The 21,181-nt window shown below is 39.7% G+C and overlaps 2 protein-coding genes across 13 annotated transcripts in view; one reads left to right on the forward strand and one right to left on the reverse strand.

Annotated features, from left to right (window-relative positions):
- The window catches only part of mcf2l2 (MCF.2 cell line derived transforming sequence-like 2), a 313,022-nt gene that overhangs the window by 169,513 nt on the left and 122,328 nt on the right, over positions 1-21,181 (forward strand). The window lies entirely within an intron of this gene.
- LOC145341020 (lactosylceramide 1,3-N-acetyl-beta-D-glucosaminyltransferase-like) lies at positions 1,625-21,132 on the reverse strand. Of its 3 annotated transcripts, XM_080185724.1 has the most exons (3): positions 21,066-21,131; positions 13,741-13,878; positions 1,625-5,665 (listed from the first exon to the last, which is right to left on the reverse strand). In XM_080185724.1, exon 3 carries the CDS (start codon positions 5,341-5,343, stop codon positions 4,207-4,209), a length of 1,137 nt encoding a protein of 378 aa, XP_080041850.1. In that variant the 5' UTR covers positions 5,344-5,665; positions 13,741-13,878; positions 21,066-21,131; the 3' UTR covers positions 1,625-4,206. The 3 variants fall into 3 exon arrangements, with proteins under 3 accessions (XP_080041850.1, XP_080041848.1, XP_080041851.1); XM_080185722.1 differs by lacking the exon at positions 13,741-13,878 and having other exon boundaries at positions 21,066-21,132; XM_080185725.1 differs by lacking the exons at positions 13,741-13,878; positions 21,066-21,131 and adding an exon at positions 20,861-20,996.

Genomic DNA, 21,181 nt, shown 5'->3' on the forward strand with positions numbered 1-21,181 from the left:
TGCAGTTTTGGTCGCCGTACTTACGCAAGGATATTTTGGCCTTGGAGGGAGTGCAGAGGAGGTTTACCAGGCTGGTGCCTGAGTTAAAGGGGTTGAGCTATGAGGAGAGGCTGAATAAACTAGGCTTGTACTTGTTAGAGTTTAGAAGAATGAGGGGAGATCTCATTGAGATGTATAAGATGATGAATGGGATGGATAGAAGTGGAGAGGCTCTTCCCGCTCAGAAAGGACAGTAAGACTAGGGGGCACAGCCTCAAGATAAAGGGGGGGGGGGGCGGTTTAGAACGGAGTTGAGGAGGAACTTCTTCACTCAAAGGGTGGTGAATCTCTGGAATTCTCTGCCCGTTGAAGTGGTGGAGGCTACCTCGCTAAATATATTTAAGACGCGGGTTGATGGGTTTTTGATAAGAGAGGGGATTAAGGGTTATGGGGAGAGGGCGGGAATGTGGAACTGAGCCACGACAGATCAGCCATGATCTTATTGAATGGCGGGGCAGACTCGAAGGGTTAGATGGCCTACGCCTGCTCCTATTTCTTATGTTCATCGAGGAGGAGGAAGGAGGCAGAATGCATGTTATGTGACGTATCAGCTACCTTCATCCTCATGACAGCAGTGGCAGAATGGTTATCACTGGTACCTCACAGCACCAGAGACCAGGTTCAATTCCCTGTTAGAGTCATCATCTGTGTGGAGTCTGCATGTTCTCCCCATGTCTGCATTGGAGTGTTTGGGAGGACCAAGGAAACCCAAATCTAAAAAAGGTATGCCAGTTAGGTGCATTGGCAGTGCCAAATTCTCCCTCAGTGTACCCAAAGCAGTACCAGTGTGTGGCAACTAGGGGATTTACACAGTAACTTCATTGCAGTGTTAATGTAACCCTACTTGGGACACAAACTAAACGTTCAATACACTCCCTCTATGGCAGTCTTGCACCATTTTCTAAACTTAATGTGTCATCATGGCTAGCAATGACTATCAGAGTAATGCCACTGCATTATTATAGTGTGCTAGGAGCTGGTCATTTCAGATTCCAAATTGTTAGCTTCAATACTTTTAATTCTGGAGAAATAATCTTTCATTTGCTAGAGTGAAATGGAGCAGACAAAAACAAAATGCTGGAAAAACCCGGTAGTAACTGTGGAGAGAGAAAGAGTTAACATCCAGTCTTACGTCATTATACTTGAAGCACTGAGCATGATTTTATTGGTATGACTTTCTGGCCTTTCCTTATCAGGATCTTCTGGTCCCACTGAAGTCCCTAGGCTGCAGAATGGACAAGCCATGCAAATTGCCACTGTGCTGTGGGAAAACCTGTCAGAGGAACTGGAATTAACGCAGTTTCACTCTCCACATATGCTGCCAGCCCTGCATTTTCTATTTTAGATGCTAGATCTGTCCACCCACAGTAGTAACAATGTGCAACAAGCACATTGCAATGGCCTCTCCATGATAACAGTTGAGGAAATTGAAGGGGAAAAGAAGTAGAAGGGGAAAAGAAGTAGAAGCACAAAGAGTCAAGATGTTAATCAAATCACAATGCAGAAGTAATTCAGATCAAAGTTCAAGACTTCTGGCAAGAATTTCATTTTATAGTTTTATTTTTTCAGACAAAATAACCAGAAAAAAATTGAAAACTTCACATATAAAAATAAATTTTCTAAGAAGCTAGCAAACAAACAGGTGCAAAATTGGCATGAGGCTCAAAACTATTTAACAAAAAACATCAAATCACTTTAAATACAAGTAGGTCTACCATAGAGTAAAAATTCTGGTAAAGTACACATTTGTTACAGAGCTAGACAAATCTCTATCTTAATGCATTTCATACCACTGTTGTGCTACTATAAAAACTACTTGGCTTCAAAAAAAAAACAAACTTTCAAATTATCTATCCCTGAAACAAAGCTTGTGCGAGGTAGGTCACAAATATCAAAAAAGGTGAAAGAAATTCTCCTGTTTTGAGTGCAGTCCTTTATCCCTGCAAAGGGAGTGATAAACAGCTAACAGTACAAATAATCAAAATCCTTTGCTAGCAACACGTCTGAAGGATGTGTACATACGTACAACTGGTAAATTTGAAGGGAATATAATGTAAGCCTTTAGGGGCACGAGGTCAATAGGTTAAACAGCAACAGTGGTGGGAAGTGCTAAAATTTAACAAGTGGCAATTTTAATGTTTCTTGTTCCAGAATCAGTGACAAAAATGATAATTTATTAGGCTTAGAGAATTTAAGGTACAATTCAGAAGTTCTTTGATCTTAGCTGACATATTCTATTTTTAATTACCCATAAGCCCTTTTGCACAAGTAGCAAAATCATTTCACATGGTATCCCTGTTCTGACTATACTGTAGCACATGTACCTTATTCAAGGCAATTACTTGACTAGACTGTTCATATTGCTGATAACCAGTTCATATGTGAATTTTTTGCATGGAAAGGTACCAGTAATGCAGAAACAAATGTATATTTTGTTACTGAGAACAAACCTCAGTCTTACAATTTAATGCAGGGGAAATGCGAGGTGACTTCTAATTGGATGTGCCAGAGATGAGTTTGACTTAAAAGCCTCATGTAGGGCATGATAAACTTAGGAATTTCTAGCATGCAGAGGCACTGCATATCCATTCAACACTGGGCTAGGTAGTTGGAGTTTATACCGCTATGGGGATTCTATTTCATAAAGAATATGTTAAAGTTACCCATGAGAGAATAGGTTAAAACACAAAGACCTATGTAATGAGAGAAATTTATAGGTTTTACTAATTAGACCCAACTTTCCCAAAAATCAAGAATGTGAAACAAGTCTGGTGGCTGTTTAGAACTGAAGTAAATGCATGTGGTGGTAGGATGCTAGGCATATATTCTACTCCATACATTTGAGGGTAAATTAGATTTTGTCACCAGTACACCTTTAAATTTGATTATGTTTACTAGTATCATGCATTTAAAAACAAGTGTTAATCAGGTTACTACCAGGAAACCATCATTTACACAGTTTAATGCATGCATTAATGGAAGATTGGTTGTACATAAAGTTTTTCTATAAAATGTGCTTTAAAACTTAAAATCTTGTCAGCTACATTAGAGGCTAAACAATACAACTCAGTTGTCCAAGAACTTATCAAATCTGAAAGTTTAGAAATGTACATCTCTTGGCTATTCATTGCTTGAAGTACCAAATGCTTTACAAGCATAAACTTCAAACTGCAATCATCCTGCCGTGCTGACTATCAAGTAACCATTGACCAAGACTGCCCAGCTCTTCATGATGGAGAAAATACCATAAAACTGTACTTTCCTTCCATTTTTTAAAAGCCTTCATGGAAATAACCATAGTTTTCACAGTTGGAACGACTGGCTTAGAAGCTATTTTATGGCATGTGGAAATCAAAGCAGCAATGATAGGTACAACATTTAGAACTTGGCATAAATCTTAACATCCCTCAAATGAATCAGACTGTTTACATAGAACTAGTTTAAACAAATTATATTAGCTAAATACCAAGTTTTTTTTTTAAAGACTTTAATCAAGAATGCAGACCTGTTTACCAATAAGTCCATACATTTAGGAAAAATAAATGTTACTACCCAGTTTTAGTGTTACAACACCAGCAGATTGGAAGGGTGTAGAATTCAATGTAAATTATCCTCTAAAAGAGATGTGATCACACATGAAAGGAGTTACTTAATATTTGCACCCTGAATATGCCAATCAAGTTAATACAGGAGTTACTGGTCAGTTTGTTACTAGTCAAAAAAATGTAATGTGCTTTATTCAGATAAAGTCTTGTACTGTTATGCAGTAGAATTAAGCATCTTTCTTAAAGAATGAGCAGAAAATGTGCACAATTTAGAGTTTACAGGCTAGTTGGTGAAATGCTTCATAGTAGAATAATTTGAGATGGTCAGATAATGCTGTCAAATTTCCCTACATTTGTTCATTACTCACCATTTCCCCCAGCTAGATTTTTCAGATGCAACTCTCAAAAAAATACAATAGACTTACTGATAGCACACATTTTTCAGCCGCTTTTACCCTTTGCCATTCTCTTCACAAGTTATGGGTGGACAAAAACACTGGCAAGAATAGTTAAAAGTTAATTGTCCAAAATGACAACCGTTTCCTTGGAGGCTAATTTATTGCCAGCTTGCTCCCACCCCCAGAAAGTAAATCAGAGTGCTTTTTTTTGTACAGTTACTGCACTAGGAGAATGCAGCAATACAAGGATATGTGTCCACAAAGTATGGTTTGCACAGAAGAAATACTTTGACTAATCGACAATAAAATTGTCCCCAAAATCCAGAGGAGAGAGAAGTCACTTTTGCATGCGTAGCCTCCTGCCACAAATGGTGGATATCATTCACGTGGCCATGAGAGGTCATCATTTTATTATAAATACAAGGATGATAAGGGGTCTTTCCTTCACCAGCAAAATAAATGTGTGGTTGTGGTGCTACTCCCATTTTCTTGGCACATAGACCCATAAAAACATCATCTATATAAAGACTGCTGTTCAGGGTCATTACAGCCTCATAGACTTTTGCTGCCACATCCTGGGAAACAACGTATGCAGCACCTGCAGTATAATCAGGATATGATGGCCACCGATACATTTCGTAGGAAACATAGTATTTGCTTTCTTTGTTCCTTATAGGAGGTGCACCTCTGTGTACTCGACCAATCCAGAAATTACTTATCCCTTTATCCAGCTGTAGCAGGTAGTTCACCAGATTTGGAGTGTGCACAAAAACATCATCATCACAGGACATGACAAATTTAGCATTTTGGCAGAAAGAATTTGCCCATTTGAACTGGAAGATTAGTTTCAAAGTCAGATTGTGAAAGTCATCATAGAAATCCTGCTGGATAAGGTCAGAATGTTGTTGATCTTCCATCAGTAACTTACTCTGTAGGAGATCTCTTTGGGAGAGATCTTTATGTACACCTAAAACAAAAATCACTTTTATAGTCGCTTTTAACTCTGAATTTATATAGTGTTCATTGCCCCATGTCTGACGAATAGCATCCCGCCGCTGATGATTTTCAGGAGCAGTTTTCACAAACAGAAGGAGCAACACGTCCTGATTTTGGCATTTGTCTGCATGGGTTATCAAATACTGGTAACTGTGAAGGCTAGAAGCTGTCTCCTTGTCCAGAGTCAGGCTATCATTCAAAAAAGTATATTTATTAATGAGATATCTGTACGAATAAGACTTCACATGACTAAGAACATTTGCATCCAGCTGCTCCCAATAAATTAGAACAAAGCAGCAGAAAAAACAAGTAAAAATTACTTGCAGAAACTGACGTTTTCTTCCTCTTCTGTGTATAGTAGTCATTCTGCAAGTTTAATTGTTGACAGCTATGAAGAATTCAGGATGTTTACGTGCATTTTTCTGAGAACTTAGTGATGTTGTGCAAAGCTAATGCAACCAGAGATCTGAAGTAGAACACTATACAATTAGACAAAACTATATGCAAATTGAATTATATAAATCAGGGAATCACTTCCTGTTTTTGGAGGTGCTTTATAGAGGTTGCATTCCAGTTCCCTCAGGTAGGAAGGCCAGGCAAAAAGTCAAAGTCCATGTCCACAGTCTTTGTTGCAAATGTCAATCATACCATTTCACTTCTGAACCATTCCAGCATTAATCACAGAACCTGTCAAGTAAACAATTAATGAAGTTTAGAAAAAAACTGATAGAAGTTATTAGAAAATAGCCAAAAGTTTAATCCAGTATAATACAGTTCTTGGAAACATTCCCTGGAATATTAGATCTAAACTAAAGCATTGCTTATTCAAAATAAATCATTCAAACCTGTAATCTATATTTTTAGTTTTACAAAATACCCACTTCTCGGGAGGGCAAATATTTAATTTGAAGGTACATGTTATGCCAGTAGCTCAAAGCTACAATTGCTGACAGTAAGGAAAGAAAAAAATCAATGAAGTGCACTTGTGTTTATTATGAAATTTTAGTCCAACGAGGCAATTTTGGACTCATTTCACTTTTGGTACATGTAAATTGTACACTAGGAAATAAACTACATAGCTACAAGGATTAGAGTGGGAGAAATGGCCTACTTTTGTGCAATTATAATTTTGAGAAGTCACCCAGCACCCTCAATCTCATCGCAACTAATCCACTTTCACAAGCCTCATCTGACAGTCTTATATACACACAAGACAATTTCCTCCTGCTAAACAAGGGGCAAGACTAAATCTACAAGTCCAACTGCAAATTCAATACCTTTATCAATGACTTTAGAATTTCCCCAAATTCCTCAGCTTCACATCCATCCCTCCCCTGCAATTGAACACTATTACAACTGACTGATCTGTTTTTTTTAAAATTATGACTGCAATTTTTATTTTTGATTATGCTTTAATTCAAATTCCTTGTGAAAATACTAATTTGTTGCCTAAAGCTCGCAAAAGCAGCAACTAACCTGTCATTGGATGAAGGGGAAAAGTTTGAACTCTGCAAACTTTGAGTCAGAATGAGCTAGTTAGTCACTCCTTTTACCTCCCTCCCCCCTTCATTCAAGCTGTCACTGTTCCAAATGTGCATCTATAAGCAAAATGTCATTCATGCATGCATTACAGGCTCATCACTATCAAGTTAATGAAACTGATGAGTCAACTGTTTCAGACTTAAGTTTTCAATTTGGATAGTCAATGTTCTAAAGTCCTTAGGTGAAGTCCAAGTATCTTTAGCTCAATTGTAAAAATGTTTATCTAAATAATTAGCTCCAAGTATAAGAACAATTACAAGGGATACCAATAAGTTATTTGGATTTGTTGTAAGCAGTTAAATAAATGCTAACTCAAACAAGCATTTTTACTTTAAATTTAGACTGTCAGAGATAATGTCACATTCTAATTTGCTCAGTCGACTCAGAGTGCATCTGAATTTATACCAGATCTTCACACTGACTCCATGATGAATTGCAGCAACTTAGGCAAGCAAATGACAGCAATTCAATAAACCCGATTTCAAAACTGATTCAGATTATAGTTAGGAAAGGTGAAAAATTCTCCCAACAGTACAACTCACTTTATCCTGGAAATATTTCCCTGACCCTCAACATTCAGTAAATAGTTTCTTAGCTCCAAGCTTATAAAAAAGCCAATGATCATTGGAAAGAGTCTGCAGAGAACAGCACACATTTGCTAGTAACTCACATCTGCTTTATGAATATGTGAAAGGAGAAAGAGTACATAAAAATGATAAGTTTAGTGTTACAGACAGACTTAATTAACACTGCAATGAAATTACTGTGTAAATCCCCTAGTTGCCACACTCCGGTGCCTATATGGCCAATGCACCTAACCAGCACGCCTTTTGGACTGTGGAGGAAACCCACACAAATATGGGAGAACATGCAAACTCTGCACAGACAGTAACCCAAGCCAGGATTTGAACCCAGGTCCCTGGCACTGAGGCAGTAGTGCTAACCACAGTGCCACTATGCTGCCTGACTGTATAGTGATCAGTAAAGTGACATTTTCTATTAGAAAATATCTGTGTGGCTAACAAAACCCAAAATTTATAGGCTCATCGACCCAATTAGACACTAATACTATAGGAACAAGACCCATTTCAAATTTAAAAATTGCAAGTAATTTAAACCAAGGATACTTATAAAATGTTCACATCTCCCAAAGCCAATTTCCATTTATTGTACAAATACTTTAACAAAGCCAAGTTTTAATTTGTACACAAGAACTCACGTACCATGTTTCTAGCCTGTTTGGTTTTGCTCTCTTACTTCAAGAACTTACAGAATGTTTACATTTAAAAATGAATAGGAGACTTCAGTTTTGACCATGACTTAGAAAAAGAAAGTACTAAAACAGCTGGTAACTTACAGAACAACTTGAATTGCTGAGTTGGTATTTTGGAAACAGTCAGACTGCAGTTTCCATTATCTGGCAACAACATGCCAACTCGGGGAGACAAAATAGCAAAGCTTCAACAGAATGACAATTTTATTCTGAACGTTATATAGAAATCAGCCAAATTTCTAGACACCCCCCACCATCACCATCCAAGGGCATGTCCCACTAGCAGGGCAGATCCAGGGGTGGTGGCACAGTAGCCCTGGGAATCTTCATTCCCACAAAGTCAAAAAGGTAAGTCAAACACAGACCAAAAAACTTCCTACTGATTACCACCTTTTATTCTTTGTTAAACACCACAAGGAATCACTCACTGAAGAATAGCAGGGTGCTGATTATGCTCTTAGTCATGGACTTGAATGTCCATCACCAAGAGTGACTTGGTAGCAATAGCATTGACCAAGTTGGTCACGAATTGAATACAGCTGGCAGGTTGCTCTGATAGCTGCCAAAACTCAACAAGTGGCAATGGCTAGAACACTCATCTCGTCTTTAATCACTAACCAAGTTTCAGAACACAATAAGCACACAATGAAAAATTTTGAAAGCATGTCTTTTTCTTCCCTGACAGTTCTGTACAATCAAGCAGTTGATTAGAATCATAGAAACTCTACAGTGCAGAGAGAGGCCATTTAGCCCACTGAGTCTGCACCAACCACAATCCCACCCAGGCCCTACCCCCATATCCCTACATATTTACCCGCTAATCCCTCTAACCTACACATCTCAGGACACTAAGGGGAATTTTAGCATGACCAATCAACCTAACCCATACATCTTTGGGCTGTGGGAGGAAATCCACATAGACACAAGAAGAATGTGCAAACTCCACACAAACAGTGACCCAAGTTGGGAATCGAACCCAGATCCCTGGTGCTGTGAAGCAGCACTGTTAACTACTGTGCTGCCCGCCAGTTTTTAATGTTGTGTCTCTTGCAACTAATGTGCATCTCTAATAGCCACATTCCCTTTTAAACAAAAGGGGTATAGAGGAGCAGGCTTACTGTTTCATGAAGGAGGGTCACTAACAAAAAGAACCATTAAATTTAAAACAATATAGCAAGAAGAGATAATGCACTTCAGCCCCCATGCATTGTGGAAGATCCTGCCTCTTGAGAAGTGAGTCATCCCCTAATAATGTGCTCTATCTGAATAGAGATAACACTATAATTGATATACAACTAACAGACAGTGAAAGAACTAAAATACAAGGGAATAACCCACTTGACCTTATCCTCTGATCTACTTTCATGGATACATCTGCCCCTGACAGTGTTGGTAACAAGGACTGAGTAGCATGCAATGCTTGAATATCAAGTCCCTTCCTTAAAGTAACATTGATAAGTTGGATAAATAATAGGTCTAACAGCTCAAAAGCTGGTGACCTACGAGACAAAACTGTGTGGAATTTGTACATTCTCCCTGTGCCTGTGTGGGTTTCCTCCCAGTACAAAACATGCAGGTTAGGTTGATTGGCCATGCTAAATTGGTCCTAGTTTCAGGGGAATTAGCTGAGTAAATGTCATGTTACAAGAATAGGGTGGAGCTGTTGTCAGTGCAGACTCAATGGGCCATATGACCTCCTTCTGGCCTGTACGGATTCTATGATTTCATCAGTCAATTTATACTGCACCAAAACACACAAGGCCATGTGTATCACTCCAAACCAGGTCAACAAGCCTGGTTCAATGAAAAAGCATTTCAGCAGCAGCATCAGGCATAACTGAAAAGCTATGGAGCTGCATACCATTGGACAGAGCAAATCAATTCATGACAAACAGGTCAAGGATAAACCCAGAGGAGATCTAATTGTGTACAAGGGGGATTCCTCTTATAGGGCACTCTGGAAAAAGACATTAGCTTTAGGATAAAGGGTGGCAGATTTATAACAAATATGAGGAGAAATTACTTCAGTGTTGCAAACCTGTGGAATTCACTACCAAGTGCAGTGGATGCAGGAACATTAGGGAGCAGTGAACAGATTTTTAACTGGTAAGGGTTTGAAGGGCTATGGTGTGCAGTCAGGAAAGGGAAGTTGAGGCTGAGATGAGAGCCATGATCGTATTGAATGGCACAGCAGGCCCAAGAGGCTAAACTGCCTACTTCTAGTTCTTAATCCAAGTTTCCCTCAAATGATAATTTCCCACAGCAAAGCAATCCACATCCTTAACATCTTTGCGCTGTAGACCTCTTATGATTATTATTCTCATTCCTCCATTTAGAGGAAGAATCATTCAGACTCATGAATGGTTTCCCTCCAGAGATGCTGCCACTCCCACTGAGTTTTCCAGCATTGGTTTTATTCCCTCAAGTATTGTTTGGCCTGGTTTTAAACCTATACATCTTGAAATTTCTCTATCCACAACTGTTCTTTGAACATCATGGAAATGCAAAAAATGTTTGATATTCAAATGTAGCACTTCTGAACAATGATCTGACTTGTTAACTTATGTCTGGTTAATCTAGGCCAGATGTCTTCTAGTATTATTTTACAAATCAGTATCCTTAATGAGCATTATGAATTAGTCATGCTCCTGCCTTTCACAAATAGTGATATAATGCCCTCAAATGCCTCAACTAGACTTCCAGGCAGTGCATTCTAGGCCCAAACCACTCACTGCAAACTCACCATCTACTCTGTCCAGCTCCCACAATTTTTATCAAAACACCTTCTACACTCTTTGTTGCAGGAGAAGTTTCAATATTTCCTATCCATCCTCATAATTGAAGTTTATCCCCAGAATCATTCTTGGACACCTCTTCCACACTATGTGTTCACACCTTTTTTATAGAATGGTGCCCAGAACTGGACAATACTCCAACTGAGGCCTGATAAGTGTCTTGTATGTTCAGCATCACCTCCTTGCTCTTGTACTCTACGTCCATATTAATAAAGCCCAGAATAGTGGATGCTTTATTAACTGCAGTCTTGCCCATTATCTAAAAACCACTGAAGATATCTACTTGCAGGTTCCTCTGCTCTGTGACCTCTTAAAAATTGTACCGCAGGCAGCACAGTGACAGTGGTTAACACTGCTGCCTCAGCTCTAGGGACTGGTGTTCAACTCTCAGCTTGGGTCCCTGTCTGTATGGAGTTTGCACATTCTCCCTGTATCTGCATGAGTTTCCTCTGGGTGCTCCAGTTTCCTCTCAGCCCAAAGATGTGCAGGTTAGATGGATTGGCTGTGCTAAATTGCCCATCAGGGGGCACTAGCTAGGGCAAATGTATGGGGTTACATGAATGGGGCCTGGATGAGATTGTGATTGCTGCAGATTAATGGGCCGAATAGCTTCCTTTTGCCTGTAGGATTCTACCTACATCTCATTTCTTCACACTGAGCTTAACTTTTGTCTTTTTGACATTCTACACTGGCTCCTCAGTTTACAATGCTTCCCAGTTGTGCCCTGCACACCAAGATCATTCACATCAGGAAAAGCAAGGGTCCCAATACTAACCCCCAGGGAACTTAGCTACAACTTTCCTCCAGCCCAAAAGATATCTACAGATCATTAGCATTTCCTATTACTCATCCAATTTTGTACTCATGTTGCAACTTTTTTAATCTATGAGCTATAACTGTCAGGTTTGTTCTGTGGCATGGCATAGGATGGACTTGCAAAACACATCCAATGTACATGACATCAACAGCACTATCTTCATAGATGCTTTGTTCACTCTTCAAAGCTCTCCAGCAAGTTAGTTGAATATTTTCACCTTTATTCATGCTGCATTTCCTAACCAACCTGCTAATTCTATCCTGAATAATTGTTTCAGGAAGTTTCTTCACCATGGAATTTAAACTGATTGGTCTGCAGTTGTTGGGTTTATCCTTGTACCCTTTTGAAGAGTATAATGTCTGCAGTTGTCCAGTCCTCTAGCACCTCCTGAGTCTAGGAACAGATTACTGCCCTACAATTTTCACCCTCAAATCCTTAAATATCCTTGCATGCATCTCATCTGGTGAATGCTTCATCAACTTTAAGCACCAACAGTCTAACAAACATTAAAGTGAGACCATGGCATAGTGATATTGTCACAGGACCAATAATCCAGAGCCCAAGGTAATGCTCTGAAGTCCTGGGTTCAAATCCCACCACAGCAAATGGTGAAATTTGAATTCAATAAAAAAATCTGGAATCAAGCAGTCTAAATGATATCCATGAATACATTTTCAGTCATCATAAAAACCCATTTGGTTCACTAATGTCCTTCAGGGAAATGAATCTGTCAGCTGTACCCAGTCTGGCCTACATGTGACACCAGACCCACCAGCAACATGGTTGGCTCTTAAATGCTCTTTGAAATGGCCTAGCAAACCACTCACTTCAAGGACGATTAGAGATAAGCAACATCGCCCAGCAGGCAATGCCCACATCCACTGAAATAAAAAAAAACTTCAATTTTGAACCCTTTTGACACCCAATGCATATCTGGTCACAATGTCCTGGATAGCATCTTATTGATGAAAATTATTCATTTAAAACCTCAGCCAAATTCCCCAACTCCATGTGTAAATTCCTTTCTGGGTTGCTAATCAACCTTATTCCTTCAACCACTTCTATTTTGTACTATTTATATGCCCACAGGAGACTTTATGCTGGGTGCCAGTATTCTCATTTCCTCTTTGCTTCTCCACCTCCCCTCAGTACTTTCTGTATTCCTTGATTCTCAACTTTATTTTCTACCCAACATCCATGAGCATATTTTCTTCATCTTAATTTCTATCTTTTTCATCCAGGGAGCTCTGGATATGTTTGCCCTAAACTTAGTGTCACAAATAGGCTTACATTAACACTGCAATGAAGTTACTGTGATATCCTCACCTTGAGGAAATAGGCCAACTGTGTCCAAAGCACCTCTCTGAAGACAGCAATTATTCAGCCATGGTTTTTTCCACAAACCTTTTGTTCCAGCCTATCCAGCCAGACTCCATTCCTGCAGAATTGAAGTTTGCTCTCCTCTAGTTATTCTTGCTCTGGATTGGCTTTTATATCTTTTTCTACCACCACCCCCAAAGGCTTATTTCCTTGTTAGACCACAATCATTATTCAAGCAACAGTCTTGAATGCTTTAAAAGGGTTTCCCACTTGGACCACATGCATTCACTTTTATTCTAATCTAGATAGTTCAAATGATCCAATCATTACTCTAGCCCATTGCTCTTTTAGATCTTTCTGACCTTATCAGATCTCCTTTCTATCCTTTTTCCACTTTTCAGTGGTTGGTTATGCAGAAGGATTTTTAAATTCACTATCCTATTAACAAGGGATAATGTAGTTGTCTTAAGTGCCCTCTGAAATGGCCTGAGTACAGTAATGATGCTGACTTCAACAATACCCAGCTAATGTCAAGAATAAAAAGTTACAAATCCCAGTGAGACATGAATACAATCCTCTGCCTGGAGATTAATCACCCAAAGTAGAACTAGGATTTCCTTATTGCAGTCTACACTGACTACTGATTCATAATTCATGAAACAAAACTTCTAAAGCAGCTGTGGCACAGACAAAAAAAAAATCACAAATGCTTACTGTGTCTTAATGGAAGGTCTGTAGGAGTTTTTACAACCATGGAACTGATTAATGTCAAAAGTGGCTTTAATCACATTTTTACCACTACAAACCTCTTGAACTAGAGTTTGAAATAAACATAATACAGAGCGACCCCACCTGAAGGGCAGGTTTCTTAAAGCCAATTCAGACACCACCAAAAGACACAGATGTTATTATACCAAGACTGCCAAAGCAATCTGCTTCCTAGTTTAATGGTCACACATTAAACAAATATTTCAATTTCAAACTCAAAGATTGTTCTTTCATGGAAAGTACTCACATAGGAGAAGTATCCACACTTTTAAAGTTATACAAAACCTTGTTGGGATGGAGGTGGGAGGGTTGAGTTTTAAAACTCAACTTTTGTAATCAGATGAAATCTTGTGCATTAACAATTGTGAAATTACATGCACTGTTTCTGGAAAACAAAAAAGTAATGCAACACAACCACTTTGGAAGTACACAATTTACACCAATTCTTTAATGTAGAATATGTCACAGCACATTTAACAAGCATAATTAGACAAATTAATGTCAAACTAAAGCACATGACAGAGGGTGAGAAAGCTTGATGGAAGCAAGTGCAAGGTGGGTTTTCAAAGGAGTAGAGGACCATAGAGAAGTTTTGCAGTAGAGCTGCCTAATAGACTGAAGGCAAGACCAATGACATGGCTGCAAGAAGTGGGGATTGCAGAAAAGACCAGTGTTTTTGCTATGTTCCAGACAGGGATGAGAACTGAAGCCTCTTCACTTCTCTTACTGTCCATAATCAATGTTTTTTTGAAAAGATGAGCATTTATTAACCAGTTGTGAACAATTTAAATAAACAGCAGCAAACTGTTCTATTTTGATCCTAAAAATATCATACTACATCACCCACAAACTTGATGAAAATACAGTTAGTAATTCACATGATTGGTCTGCCTTGGAAAAATCTTCCTAGCTACTGCATTTGCAAAATTTTACATACTTTCAGTTGGTTACTGTGCATTATACAAGGTCCACAACTGACTTATACAAGTGTATCACGAGCTGGATAGAAACATTTTAGAAGGAAAGAAAAATGAACACATTCTGCATTGTGAATGCAAGTATACCGTGAAGTCCAAGAACAATAAAGTTAATGTAGGCAAAAATAAAATGCAGGAAATAAATAAAGCTTCTTAAAGTTTAAAACTGGCTACAAAAGTCAATACAAATGCAAAGATACAAGAGAGACAGACTGGTCAGAGTAATCAATGAAAACACCCACATTGCAAATAAAAGGATAGGAATAGATCTTTTAAATATATGTCAGGCTGCCAGAAGATGGTACAGTTTGAATATTTGCCTCATTCTATCATCCCAGTAGTAATGTGAAATAATGGTGTTAACAATCAATCTACATGGATGCAGATACAGAGGAAAGCACTATGTTCCATTTTGTACATAGACTTACCTAAATGATCTGATCCTTCATGCATTGCTCCTTAAATGTATATTTGCCAGTATTTACCAAAGAAAAGTTTTTGAATGGCTTCACAGGAGCCCACGGGAAGCAAGCATTTCTGATATTACTCAATTGACTTGACTTATGGTTAACGTACCACAAAATGTTTGCCTTTTAAATGGATTGAATTAAAAAAATTTAACTGCCAAAGCTGCTATACTTTTTCTTACTATCCAGAAGAGATAGCCTCTCCAATCAGCATGATGTATCACTATAGCTTTTAATCCTCAATAACCCTGCAAAGACCATTATTTCACAAGGACAAATATACTTAGATCACTAAGGTTGTTAGAACATACTTTTTTCCTCCAACCACCCCATTTTAACCAGGTGAACATTTTATATTAGGTCAACTGACGGTTTTGTATTCATATTTAATTCAGAATAATTGAGTCACCATCTGAAACCAAAATCCTTTATCTAACCCAGTGATCCTCTGCCCTTCAAACAAGTGGATTCACTCATCCTGTACAAAATATCTGTAAACCCCATGTGAAAGTCCATCTCTACACCAACGTCAAAGTCAAATAGAATCACAGAATCCCTACAGTGCAAACAGAGGCCTGGAGGATAGCAAACGTTGTCCCCTTGTTCAAGAAGGGGAGTAGAGACCATTCTGGGAATTATTGACTGGTGACCCTCACTTCTGCTGTGGGCAAAGTTTTGGAAAGAATTATAAGGGATAGGATTTATAATCATCTAGAGGGAAATAAATTGATTAGGGATAGTCAACAGTTTTGTGAAGGGTAGGTTGTGCCTCACAAACCTTAGAGTTTTTTGAAAAGGTGACCAAAGAGGTGGATAAGGGTAAGGCAATTGATATGGTGTATATGGATTTTAGCAAAGCATTTGATAAGGTTCCCCGTGGTAGGCTACTGCAGAAAGTGCAGATGCATGGGACTGAGGGTGGTTTAGCAGTTTGGATCAGGAATTGGCTAGCTGATAGAAGACAGAGTGGTGGTCAATGGGAAATATTCAGCCTGGAGTTCAGTTACAAGTGGTGTACCTCAAGGATCTGTTTAGGGGCCACTGCTGTTTGTCATTTTTATAAATGACCAAGACAAGGGTGTAGAAGGATGGATTAGTAATTTGCTGATGACACCAAAGTTGGAGGAGTTGTAGACAGTGAGGATGGATGTTACAGTTTGCAGAGAGACAAAGATAAGCTGCAGAGCTGGGCCAAGAAGTGGCAGATGGAGTTTAATACGGAAAAGTGAGAGGTTATTCACTTTAAGAGTAACAGGAGTACAGAATATAGGGCTAATGGAAGGACTCTTAGTAGCGTTGATGAGCAGAGAGATCTCGGGGTACATGTGCATAGCTCCCTGAAAGTTGGTACCCAGGTTGATAAGGTTGTTAAGAAGGCGTATGGTGTGTTAGCTTTTATTGGTAGAGGGATTGAATTTCAGAGCCGTGAGGTCATGTTACAACTGTACAAAACACTGGTGCGGCCGCACTTGGAGCATTGTGTACAGTTCTGGTCGCTGCAGTATAAGATGTGGAGGCATTGGAAAGGGTGCAGAGGTTTACCAGGATGTTGCCTGGTATGGTGGGAAGGTCTTATGAAGAAAGGCTGAGGGGCTTGAGGTTATTTTCATTGGAGAGAAGGTGGTTATGAGGTGACCTAATTGAGGCATACAAGATGATCAAAGGATTGGATAAGGTGGACAGTGACTGCCTTTTACCTCGGATGGTGATGGCTAACACGAGGGGACATAACTTTAAATTAAGGGGTGGTAACTATAGGATGGATGTCAGAGGTAGGTTCTTTACTCAGGGTAGTAAGATCGTGGAATGCCCTGCCTGCAGCAGTTGTGGACTCACCAACTTTAAGGGCGTTCAAATGGTCAGTGGATAGGCATATGGATAACATTGGAATAGTTTAGGTTAAAGGGGCATTAGATTGTTTCCACCGGTCAACACAACATCGAGGGCCTGTACTGCGCTGTAATGTTCTATGCATAAACGCAATGGCAAACCACGTCAGTACTTGCGAAGCATAATCATGGACTAATCCAATAAAAATCCATCGTTGCCAATGCCTTCTTAGGGAATGGTACCAAGAGAAAGAGGAAGAGTCCCGGATTAAGCAGAAAAACGGTAAATGGAATTGCAATACAGAACAGCCACATTTGAATGTAATGAACCAGCATGAGGGCTTATCACTTCCTAGTTCAAAGGGTCAGATACCAAGCTTGCCCATGCTTAACAACTTTAACTTTGGAAAAAGAAAGCAAGGGTAAATAAAGCAAGGGTGACAATGAAAATGAAACCAAGGATGTGCAGAAATGGAGACACCCAATGTAGATGCACACAAGCACAAAAGATTGCAAAGTAGTGTTTTTTTAAAAAATATAGAATTGTCTAAAAGTACAAAGCAGTTACACTAACTAAACATTTAGCTCAAGTATATGCAGTGACTGAGTATTTTGTGTTCAGTTCTGGCCAGCACACATTAGGAAGGAAAGGATACAGAGATTGACTGCATGGCCAAAAAGAATGAGGGACTTATGTAGAAAAACTGGGATTGTTCTAACAGCAGAGAAGATTGGACAGATCAAGAAGCTTAGTTTATCCCCATTGACAAAGGCTGGTTACCAGAGAACACATTTAAAATAATTTACAAAGGAACTAAAGGTAACAGGTTAAAAGAAATGCCACTAGTTCTTGGGATCTGGAATGCACTGCCAGAAATGTTAACAGCTATTTGAAGAGGAATGCATTTACAGAGCTACAGGGAAAGAGCCAAGAGTCAAACCATTAGGATAACTCCTTTTCATGGGTCCCCTATGCTAGATCACTTAGTAAAAATTTTCAAAATGACAGTGAAACAAAATTAACCACTCCCCCCCCCCCCACCCTCTCAAATTAGGAGATCAACCACAAGGTCTCTAAAATATCAGCTCTATCCAAAATAATTCATTTTTATCAATTGGTCCTTAAATCCAGTTCCTTTCGGATTGTGCTGTTTCACTTTGATACTATGTTGCTCAACAAATGAAACTGAGCTCAATTTGGCCACTGGAACACAGGAGCACAGGTACAGCGTTCAGCCCATCAAGCTTGTAGGACTAGGGGGCACAGCCTCAAGATAAAGGGGAGGCAGTTTAGAACGGAGTTGAGGAGGAACTTCTTCACTCAAAGGGTGGTGAATCTCTGGAATTCTCTGCCCGTTGAAGTGGTGGAGGCTGCCTCGCTAAATATTTTTAAGAAGCGGGTTGATGGGTTCTTGATAAGAGAGGGGATTAAGGGTTATGGGGAGAGGGCGGGAAGGTGGAACTGAGCCATGACAGATCAGCCATGATCTTATTGAATGGCGGGGCAGGCTCGAAGGGCTAGATGGTCTACTCCTGCTTCTATTTCTTATGTTCTTGTTCTACCATTGAGTAACATCCACTTCGCTACCTCACCTCATGCACCCCCCTCCCCCCCCCAGAAATCTGGTCATTTCTATTTTAAAACAACTAAACAACCACAGCCCTCTGGAGTACAGCATTCCACGATGTGGAGACGCCAGCATTGGTTCACGTCACACCATCTGTAACCCCCGTGACTTGCCTGGGTTTGCAAAACCTCACTTTATGTACTGTCTGGAGACAATACACATCTCTTTAACCTGTGCTCCTTCCACTCACACTGTTAGCCACTAAGACTTGAATAGCAGGTTAGGTGTAAAGATTTGCGTTCTAACCAGTAATCTGTAAACTGTCTGGGCTTTATATGCTCTGTCTGAGGCCAGAACTCTTCATTCACCTGACAAAGAGGGAAACCTCGCGAGTTTACTATCAAATAAATTGGTTGGACTTAAACCTGGAGTTGTCAGACTTCTTACTGTACAGCATTCCAACCAGCAGAAACATTTATGCTTTTTAAAAAATTTTGTAGGTTTCAACAAGATCACCTCATTCTCTGAAGAACTCAGGCCCAGTTTCCTCCATTTCTTTGTAGGACTATCCTTTCATTCTAGAAATGAAGTCTATTGAACTTTTGTTGCACTCTCTATGGCAATAATATCCTTCCTAAGGGAAGGAAAAGTGCATACAGTTCTCCAGATGCACTAACCAAAGTTCTATACAACTGATGCAACATTTCACTACTCCTGTACTCAAACCCTGTGATAAGGCCAACATACCTATTAGTCTTAATTGCCTGCTACACCTACATGTTAGCCTTTAGTGACTTATTGATGAGGACAGCCAGGTACTTTTATAGATCTGCATTTTCCAATCTCTTACCATTTAAGAAATACCCTTGCACATCTGTTCCTCCTACTAAAAAGTGAATAATCTAATTTTTCCATATTAGATTTTATTTGACATTCTTGCCACTCAAGTCTGTCCAAATCCTCTTGAAGCCAGTTTACACCTTGCTTATATTCCTACCCAGCTTGTCTCATCAGCACACTTGGAAATATTACATTTGATCCCCACATCCAAATCATTGTTTTATAGGTGAACAGCTGCACCCCCTCCTTCATTGATCCCTTCAGTACCCCACAAGACATAGCCTGCCAACTGTTTTCTGTACATTAATCAATTCTTAACCTATGCCAGTAAAATACTTTTGTGCTGCAATTTTGCTAATCAACTGCCTAGGGGGAATTTTTCAAAAGCCTTCTAAAAATCCAAGTGTTCTATATCCACCAACTCCCTTTTTATCAATTCTGTTAGCAATAAAAATGCCAACATTTTTGTCAAAAATGATTTCCCATAAATCCATGTTGACTATGCCCAGGTTATGCAAATGTTTGTTTATCGCATCCTTCATACACAGATTCTAGCATTTTTTCCCCACTACTGATACAAGATTAACAAGTCCATAGTTCCCCATTTTCTCTCTCCCTTTCTTCTTGGAGAGAGAAGTGGCATTTGCTACCTTCCAGTCTGCAAGAACCTTTCCAGAATCTACAAAAATTTTGGAAGATGATCACCAATGCACCGCTAATCTCCATAATCTCTTAACTCTCTGGGATCTAGGTCATCAGGGACCAGGGAATCATCCTTCAACCTCTTCAATTTTTCCAAAACAACCATATCCTTGGCCATTCGAGAGAGAAATCTTACTTAAAATTGTTAAACCACATTATTGCCTTAAACTTAGTTTGCTCTAATACATAGTAATCAAAGACAATTGTAATTAGCAGTTCCAGAACAGAGCATAATCGCTACCCCAAATCAATGTTTTACACTCGATGTGGAGATAAATCAGTAAAAGTGTTCACATAATATGGTTTTAAAATTGAGGCAAAGCTAAAGGAAATAATTTTTGAACATATTTTAAGACTTGAAATTAGTTCCAGATTTAAAAAATAAGGTAATGCTGTGGCTATCTTATCAGGTTTATAAGACAGAGGCTTGCAGCAGGAGTAATTGTTCAGAAACCAACAGATAAAAATGACGGTTTGACTATCTGAACTCAGTTAAATATGCTGGAAAATAAAATACTGGTAGAACACGACCACGAGAGTTTTCGTAATGTCTTGTAACCGGGTTACTAACATCCTTGCGGGAAGGAAAGGCTGCCACTCCATTCCTCCTGGCCCCTACACACATTTAACGTGCTCTTTGAAGTGGCCTCGCCACACCCGTTCATTTCCATTTGGGTATTAAACAAAAAGGGGGTGGGGGCAATTAAGTGTTGATAAACACACTCGCAATACCCAGAGCTTGCGAAAGAAACCGGCACGGGAGAGAGAGGAAATCTCACTCAGGTCGAGAGGGCTGACTTTTTGAAAAACAAACAGTTCCTGTATTGAGAGATCACTAGTCTGGTAATGCCGCTCTTACAGGTTGGTTCCGAGACATGTACTCTGCAGCAAACAATCCCAGATCCTGCTGGCAGTTAAACCCTACTGATTTCTAAATAGCGATACGCCCAAACTCCCGAGCCGGCTGCACACTGGCTTGGTTACCGTTTACATTTCCTCCATCACCGGCCTCGCCCCACGACAAGTTTTCCCCGCTAAACTTCCAGCCCACTTGGGGCATTCCCGATTTGCTGAGATCCTACACTCGGAGCCACACAGGGATTATAAACACAAACGTAAGCGATCGAAGCCGCTTTCGGCAGACAAAGATGCCGTGTGGGAGGTTGAAGAGAGACTCGCCAGTCCTTACCCGCGCTCTCCCGGTGTCGCTGTGTCAGAGGCGGCTGGAAAGCGGCGCCTCAAATAAAGATGTCCGCCCCACGCCGATAAGCGCATGCGCGGGCCGGGCTGTCAATCAAAGCGGCG

Source organism: Carcharhinus amblyrhynchos, chromosome 3 (assembly GCF_965287045.1).
Source record: "Carcharhinus amblyrhynchos chromosome 3, sCarAmb.v2.hapA, whole genome shotgun sequence".
Lineage (NCBI taxonomy): Eukaryota > Metazoa > Chordata > Chondrichthyes > Carcharhiniformes > Carcharhinidae > Carcharhinus > Carcharhinus amblyrhynchos.